Genomic DNA, 9,112 nt, shown 5'->3' with positions numbered 1-9,112 from the left:
TCGCACTGTTCGCGCGGGAGAGGCCATTGCCTCGTGACACAATACTTTGTGCCGGGCACGAGATCAATCTCGTGCCGTACGCCTCGATCCGGTGGGAGTTGGGTCGGTGGGTGTTTGTTCACCACGTCCGCGTACTCCGTCACCAAAAGATACACCGGATCCTTGGGGTTCTTGAGAATCTCAGAGCCCAAGCGCGCCTGACGCTGCTTGTTCATGTCTCCCATGACGTTCGTGTCCAAGACAGAGGAGGAGTTCAGCTCCTCCTGAGTGGTCTCAGGTCTCATGAGTACCATCTCAGCAATCTCTCCAGCCTTGAGGTTGGTCAGGAAAGACTCAGCCGTCATTTGCTCGAGGTGCAGTATCTCTGCAACCTCTGGCAACGGTTCCAAGTGGACACCAGATGCCTTGACGGGTAAACCTGTCTCGCCATCGAAGATGTGATAACACTCTTCCACCGGCCTTGTCGGAGGAGCCCGGGCCCTGGACTCCGAGTCGCTTGAAGCGACGTCGATCGGAACGAAGTTCGGATCCGACTTGAGGCGGCGGCGGCGTCTTTGTCGACGGCGGCTGTGACGGGGAACTTTGCTGCCCACGTCTAGGGATGTCGTCGCTACGACATCCGAGGCACTCGTGGCCTCGTGTGGTACTGTTGTACCCACACAGGAAGCGTGTTCAACGCCTTCCTCTTCAGTTAAGGTCTGGGCAACCGCGTGTGGCACTGTGTTACCCACACAGGAAGCATGTCCGACGTCTTCCTCTTCAGTTATGGTCTGAGCGACCGTGAGTGGAGCTCTGTTACCCACTCTGAACACGCTGTTCTCAGCGTTCATGACAGCTGCAGCTGTCTGCGGAACTAAGTTACCGGCCTGTGGACCGAAGCTACCCACTTGGCCGGCGCCTCTTCTGGGCGCGGCCAACATCAGAACATCCTTGGAGTCGTCATATACGTCGACGACTCCCAAGCATCTGCCGAATGCTTTGGTACCCTGGCAGCCCTCGCGGGCGCCCCGGGTCCTGACAGAGGTGGAAACATGACTCACCAATGCTCTGTCGGACTACGCAGGGCGGCTGGCACCGATTGCCTTGCCTCGCCAGTCGATCCAGGGCTCGTGCTTCTCAAGCCAGGGCATGCCCAGGATCATATCATATGGATCCATATCGAGAACAGTGAGCTGTTCGAGGCTGTCAAAGTCTTCAAACTTGACAGCCAGATCCACTTGGACGTTGGGGACAGTGACGACCTTCCCGCCGGCCAGTCGCACTGACACCGTCCCGTTGCCCTTGCTTTCTCTCAAAGCATCGGACAACTTGCTGCTGTTACGAGCAACCGTCTGGCGACGTGCGAAATTCTTCGACGACCCAGAGTCAATCAAGATTCTGAAGGGATGATCGATTCCCCGTACACATCCGTGTACTACGAGCAACCCGCCGCTGCTCTTCGCCGATTCGAGAGTGCGAAGACTCTCAGGGGCTAAGTCCCCGTGGTACGCGCCACCCGCGCACCCATCACGAAGACCTAGTTCTTCCCCAGTAGGGCGCCCCGCCCCTACTGGTTCCCTGCGTTCCCCTATCCCCGGGATCCTGGCTTTTGCCAGCGACCCTTGAGGACGGGCTTGGGGAAGGACCGTCTGCGGAGTCTTTCCGCGGGGCAGTCACGCTTGAAGTGGCCCATCTTCCCACAGCCGAAGCAGCGGATGTCGCGCTGTTCGGCGGACCCGGGTTCCATGGGAGCTGGTCCGTTGGGGCTTGTTCGACCGGGAGCCGACAAGGAACTCCCAGGCCACACTGAGGCCGGCGTACGCGCCTGGCGATGGCTGTACTCTTCTTGAAGAGCCACTTGAATCGCCTCTTCAAGGGTGCTTGACTGCACCCGGAACAGCTGAGTGCGTGCGGGGCCCACTCGAAGGCCGTCCATGAACACAGTCATCTTGATGTGTTCGTTGAGTGGGTTTCCCACTAGGGACGCCGTGAGCTCCCATATCTCTTGCACATACTCGTGCAGTTCGCGCCTTCCTTGTTTACACGCGAGGAAGCGCGAACGCTGGCGGTACTCGTAGTTCGCCGGGAGGAACGCGGCTCGGAGCTGTTCGCACAGCTGAGCCCAGGATGTGAAACATCCAGGGGATGTTGCTTTCCGGGTGTACACCCAGCTCTTAGCACGACCGCTAAGGTTGGATAGTGCAAAAGCAACACGCAGTTGCTCGGTCGAGATCAGAGCCGCGTCCATCGCGAGCTCTACTTCTCGGACCCAGAAGTGAATGTTCTCGCCTTCCTTCCCTTCATACGGCTTAGCCTTCAGCCGTATTGGCTTCGGGTGAGGCGGATTTGCTTTGGCTGCCGGAGCCTGCAGGTTCTCCCGCACATGCGCAATGAGGCCCTGCTCGTACGCGTCAAATGCATTGACGCACTCGAGCTGCTCAGCCGGTGTTGACACCACCAGGCTCTGCAGGGCCTCCATACCGAAGATGCCTGCCATCTTCCGAACCGACTCGAACTGAGAGTCGTTCAAATGGGAGAAGTCGTTCCTATCCATGGCAACGAACTTCGGAGAGGTTCAGGTAGTCTACCCGCGGTGGCGTGGATTGACTACGAGTGCTACCAAGTGTGACGGGGTCACACAGCACCTTGCGCTAGAGGAAGTTATCTTCCGAGAGTATACAAACTCTCAGTGAACGGCAGTTCACAGGTCCCCTCTTTAATTAAAGAGAGCGAAGTGACCTAAATAAGGTAGATTGTAAACTGAGTATATTTATAGGTAGATTAAGTTTGGGTTTAATACAAACTATAAGTTACCTGTAGAAATGCAATGTCATTTAACCAATGGTTGGCTTTGAACGACCTTGGTACCTTGTACCAAATATCCCGGAGTATGACGTGTCATACTCCTGAAGTGTGAAGTGTCACACTTCATGTAACCAGGGTACACTTAGGGCTACGTACCCCGTTACATAATACGTCCTAAACGATCCCTAAAATGTTCTATTTGTCCTAGAACCAGCGTAAAGTACCTTTTTCTCGTAATGCTTAGGCGGTTTAAGGATCTGTCGGACAGATAATATCGTAGACAAGTCTAATTTTAGGACAATCAGGACTTTTAGTCAACACCAGTGGCACATAATGTGACGGGGTCACACAGCACCTTGCACAGAGGAAGTGCTTAAGGGTATTAACTACCCGAGTGAACGTAAGTCCACGTGTTCCCGGCCTCAGTGGGAACGGTTTGCTACTTAGAGGAGTAGATTTAAGACTGATGTATTTATAAGTAAGATAAGCTTGGGTCTCATACAAACTAGAGGTTACCTATAGTGGAGCTAAGTAGTCATGCACTGACTGGCTCCGAGAGCACCTGGTACCGTGTACCAGGTGTCCACAAGAGTGACGGGTCACTCTTTATGTAACATGGGGCACACTGGATTGTACCCAGTTACATCCTCCCGCACTTAGCTGAGAATCACCTGATTCTCCAATCACGACTGATTCTCCAATCAGAAGTGAGAGAATTAAAACACCAAAAGGTGAATTCTCACACTGAGCAGCCACGAGACTGGCGCGGCTCTCAGTCACACCCACAGTGACTTGTGCTGCCAAAGCTCACTGGGATTTGCATCCCTATGCTCACAACTGTGTTGGCCGCAAAGCCTACACTCAGAGCTGCATTAGCTCCTGCGCTAGCGCGCGCACAGTGCTTTGGCACAGGGTGCAATAGCATCCGAACGTGTGACATTCGCCCACAGTTCGCACCAGAGGACACGACAGTCCTCGCAAACGCGTCCGGAGCGTGGTGTCTCCCGCGAGGGACGACACCGAGAAGGGCAACACCTTCCCCAGCACTAGAGGGAGCTCTCAGCTCACCTCGGGCCATGCCTTTGGCTCCAGCAAGGATTCATCCTTGCGGGCGGAGCTTTTGCCACGCTCTCTTCGCGTCTTGGTCACCATACCAACGGCGCGAAGGTGTCCTTCATCGACACCGTGTACCGTGACGGTACACAACCGTGGTGTAGGTGTCTCCCATCGACACCATGTACCGTACGGTACTAACCTTTGGTGCGGTACGCCCACCACAAGGTTGCCATGTTTGGCGGCAACAGCTTCTGCTGTGCTGTCGCCTGAACAGATTCATGGCCAGTGCTCGCATCATGCACGACGCATGTGCAAGCACAGTGTATAGGTCCATGGGACCGTACACGAGGCACGCTGTGTACGATACGTACCACAGCTACCATAAGTGCTCCGTGCACTTCATGTGTGTCATGCACGACGAGTTCATTACGTGGAACTCCTGGCAGGTTTGCTCGACAGCAGCCAGTGCCGATGCACGGTACGTGCGTTGACTCACAGCGTCCAGAGCGCATCCGGGTCGTGGTATGGTGCATATTCTTTGCACCTATACCAGTGTCTGTCACAGACAACCATGTTCCTTGATGGTACTCGACCGTGGTGGGGCATATCTCACCACCATGCCACTGCGGCGTTGGTGTCTGGCATTGACACCGAGTACTCACGGATACCAACCCCATGGTGAGGCAAGCTGCCGTCGCCACGGTGTCATGCTCGGCGCGGCACCAGTTACGACTGCGTGACTTGACTCGATCACCACCTGGTCAGTTGTGTGTGCACTCGTGCACCACACTTGGGTTATGGATCCACGGCCCATTATACCCGGCGCGTTGCGTACATCACGTACCGCAACCGCTTTGTCGGCGGGGGAGACGTTCCGTTCACCCTACTCGACAGGTCGTTCATGACCAAGGGACTTACACTAGGCCCGCGCTTCGCCTCGTGTGTGGTTGCTTGCAACCCCAACACTGCTGATTCGCTCAGCGATTCCGAGGCACCTTGCGCCCGTGGCTTTCTTCGCCACTATGTCTTGTTCGGCTAGAGCTACCGCAGCTCTAGCCCGGCTGTTCGCCTCCAGCCTGCAGTCGATGTACATCGACGCCTGGTTCCGTAAGGATCTTGGTCTTACCTCAAGACCAGGGAGGAAAGGTATTTCCGAGCCTCTCCCCCACTTACACTCGAGACTATTGAGTCTCTCGTGGCTTGTGATAGCCACTGGCAGCACGACGGCTACCTGCCTCTTGGAAAGTCAGGGAGGAAAGGTATTTCCGAGCCTCTCCCCCACTTAACCTCGAGACTACTGAGTCTCTCGTGGCTTCTAATAGCCACTGGCAGGCGCAACGGCTCTCCGCCATGTGCACTGCGTCGGTATGGCCGACCGCGTCGGCCGTGTCGACTGAAGGCATTCAGCCTTCGCGTCAGCAGTTTGAGTCTGCGCGACTTGACGTCGAGCGAGTTGCTCATGTCTGGCGAGGCCAAGACAACCTCGCGCCTCGAGCCAATGGCTCTGTGTGCGGCGCTATGTTACTCGCCGTGGGTGTGGAACTCTGTTACCCACACCGGAAGCGCATACAGCGACTTCCTTATCAGATATGGTCTGAGTGACCTTGCGTGGAGCTTTGTTACCCACGCTCGGAGCACCGAATGTCGGTCTCCTTAAGCAGCTTCACTGCTTGCGGAACTTGTTACCCGCAGTGTGGACCTATGTTACCCACCTGGTGAATGCCATTAGGCACCACCACTGTCGAAGCGCATACGGCGCGACGACCTTCGGTGTTGGGATCGGCTGGTGTGGCAGACCCGCCCACACACCGGACAGAGTTGGTGTCCACCGACCGAGTCAGAGGAGTCCGGGCCCTGGACTCCGAGTCGCTTGAAGCGACGTCGGCCTGAACAAGGTTCAGACCCGACTTGCGGCGGCTGACGTGACGTGGCACTTCGTTACCCACGTCGTGATGTCTCGTTGACGACATCAGAGGCACTCGAGACCTCGTGTGGCACTGTGTTACCCACACAGGAAGCATGGAAAATGCCTTCCTCTTCAGTTATAGTCTGGGGCGACTGCGTGTGGTACTGTGTTACCCACACAGGAAGCATGGTCATGCCTTCCTCTTTCAGTTTATAGTCTGGGCGACCGTGTGGTCCTAAGTTACCCACCTGGTTAGCGCTTAAAGGCATAACCACTGTCGAAGCCCGTACGGCGCGACGACCTTCGGCGTTGGACGCTGCTGGTGTAGCAGGTCCACACGCCGGGCAAAAGACCCATGCCCGTGGCATTGCCGCAGCGTAGCATGGTCTTGCTGTACGCAGAGCAGTCGGCGCGTTGACAGCTCCGTGACGCTTCTGCGTCCTGGCGGTCTGTATCAGACGCCCCAGTCATGACGGAGGTGGGAACATGACTCACCAATGCTCCGTCATAGACCTGGACTGGTAGGCCCTTCTCAGCCTTGCCACACCAAAGTCCGGGCTGTGCCTTATGTTCGGCACAGCCATGTTGTTCATGGCGAGAACTGCGAGCGACACCGCGGTGCGCGAGCTCATCGAGCCGAAACGCTCAGGTCCGTTGAGGACCATTGATACTACCGTACCAAAGGCTAGTCCATCAAGGACCAGCCCATGACCGCCACTCTGACATAGAGTGCAGTCGGATGTCGCTATGCCAAGCGACGTTCCGGCGGCGTATCAACGCCCCAGAACTCATCAAACGTTCAAGGGGTACCGTACCCCCGTACACCGAGTGTACTACCAGCAGCCCATCACTGCCCTTCACCGGTTTGAGAGAACCACGTCTCTCTGGGCTAAGTCCCGTGGTGTGCACAACCTGCACACCCATCACAAAGACTTAGCGCTTTTCAGTAGGGCATACCGCCTCTACTGGTGGCCGGGGAGTCTTCGTCCACCTGGCCGTGGCCTGTGCCACCGGACTTGGGGCCCACGGGCCGTCTTCTTCCCGAGGACTAGCGAGGGACACACACGCTGGTAGTGTCCATGTCCGCCGCATCCATAGCAGCGGACCAAGCTCTCGGCTGAGCTTAAGTCCATGGGCTCGGGCTCGCTGTACGCACCGGTATCGACGGGCTGCGTGACAGCAGGAGCAACAGCGTCATTGCTGCGATGCTCCGCCTCCCGAGGAACGCCATTCTCATCGTGGCGATGTTCTTCTTCCCGAAGAGTACCAGCCTGCTTGTGGCTGTACTCTTCTTGGAGGGCGATTCGAATCGCCTCCTCCATAGTTGTCGCTTGCACCCGGAATAGCTGGGTGCGAGCAGGACCGACCTTCAGGCCGTCCATGAAGACTGTTGGCTTAATGTCTTCAGGCAGAGGATTCCCTGCCAGAGATGCCACCAACGTGCGCATCTCTTGCGCGTACTCCTGCAGCTCACGTTTACCTTGCTTACACGCGAGAAAGCGTGAGCGCTGGCGGAACTCGTCGTTCGCCGGTAGGAACGCGGCTCGAAGCTGCTCACACAGCTGAGCCCAGGATGCAAAGCATCCAGGAGATGTCGTCTCCCTGGTGTATGCCCAGTGCTTGGCACGTCCACCAAGGTTGGACAGGGAAAACGCCACCCGAACTGGCTCGTCCGAGATGAGACCCGCCTTCATGGCGATCTCCACCTCACGGACCCAGAAGTGAAGGTTCTCTCCTTCCTTCCCCTCAAACGCGGGGACCTTCAGCCACACCGGCTTAGGCCTGGTTGCCTGGGGAGCGGCCATCGTGGCCTCCAAGCTCCCGCGGACGTGAGCGATGAGACCACGCTCGTAGGTCTCAAACGCGGTCACGCGCTCTTGTTGCTCGGCAGGCGTCGCCGCCGCCAAGCTGCGAAGGACATCTTGTCCAAAGATGCCTCCCATCTTCCGAACGGACTCGTACTGTGAGTCGTTCAAGCGAGGAAACTCGCTTCGGTCCATCTTGGCTCAAACGTTGAGCGCACAGAGGATTCAGGTAGTTCAATCTACCCGCGATGGTGTTGGATTGACTACTAGTGCTACCAAGTGTGACGGGGTCACACAGCACCTTGCACAGAGGAAGTGCTTAAGGGTATTAACTACCCGAGTGACCGTAAGTCCACGTGTTCCCGGCCTCAGTGGGAACGGTTTGCTACTTAGAGGAGTAGATTTAAGACTGATGTATTTATAAGTAAGATAAGCTTGGGTCTCATACAAACTAGAGGTTACCTATAGTGGAGCTAAGTAGTCATGCACTGACTGGCTCCGAGAGCACCTGGTACCGTGTACCAGGTGTCCACAAGAGTGACGGGTCACTCTTTATGTAACATGGGGCACACTGGATTGTACCCCGTTACACATAACGTCCAATTGATGAGCACTTGGGTTTGCTCAAATATCACGCTCTTGAGGCCACCGCCGTTCTGAGGTGCATCGGGCGCCAATTATTCAGCTGCGCGGTTGCCACCACTGGCCCATAGGCAAGTAGAACGCCACTTTCTGGTTTTAGGCAGTTTTAGCAATCTTTTTCCCTGGAGGTCTGTAATCGCTCCTATTAATAATTCTAAACAATAAGCACCAGCCCAATCATCTAGTTTCACCAAACATGTGCTGATATTTTCCCTTTTCATGACATGTTGGTAAACACCTTTGTCCTGAAGCGGTATTACATTGTAATATCGCCTCAGGACAAATCCGTTTATCACGCTTCAGGACAAATCTGTTTACCAACGTGGATGCGCTAGAAAAGCGAACGGTGTACCGCCGGGAATTGACCAAGAATAGTGACACTGCTATTCAGTTCAGTTCGTATGTGCACTCCCGTCGCCGACTCCTCAACCAGTTCTGAGGTATGCGCTTCTACTACGTCGTCCTCGCTGTTACTGCCACACTTCTTGCTAGCGTCAAAGCTGTCTCCACTAATGCATATCAGAACCAAATCTCCCAGACGGCCTCGGACAGCGTCGTTGGCGTGAAGCGCTCCCTACGCTCGCACAAGGTTAACAAGGAGGAGAAGGAAGACCTTGTCGACTCGCGGGAGGACGTTGAAGAACGGAAAGGCGGAGTGATCTCAAGTAAGCTGATGAAGATTGTCAAGGATCGTAATACACCCATTAATTTGGATATCACGAAGCTAAATCTCAACCAGCAACAGAAAATTGTAGACATCTTGTCCGGCCAAACGCGAACGCTTGAGAGGTTTGCTAAGAAGTTGGGAATAAAGAGTGCCCTAGACACGACACACAAGAGCTACCCGTTTTTCAAGACGTGGAGTCTTCACTTCCTGGACGGGAAGAAGCCGAAGAAAGTCTCTGAATTCTGGATTTGA

General features: G+C 55.5%; 1 protein-coding gene across 1 annotated transcript; it reads left to right on the top strand.

Annotated features, from left to right (window-relative positions):
* Positions 1 to 8,635: 8,635 nt before the first annotated feature.
* PITG_02900 (secreted RxLR effector peptide protein, putative) lies at positions 8,636 to 9,112 on the top strand (the record flags this gene model as incomplete). Its single annotated transcript, XM_002907717.1, has 1 exon — positions 8,636 to 9,112. The coding sequence occupies one exon, from the start codon at positions 8,636 to 8,638 to the stop codon at positions 9,110 to 9,112; it is 477 nt and encodes a 158-aa protein (XP_002907763.1).

This window comes from Phytophthora infestans, genomic scaffold (assembly GCF_000142945.1).
Source record: "Phytophthora infestans T30-4 supercont1.3 genomic scaffold, whole genome shotgun sequence".
NCBI classification, from domain to species: domain Eukaryota; phylum Oomycota; class Peronosporomycetes; order Peronosporales; family Peronosporaceae; genus Phytophthora; species Phytophthora infestans.
The sequence above is the reverse complement of the archived record's forward strand: the minus strand, read 5'-3'. Positions and strand labels throughout refer to the sequence as shown.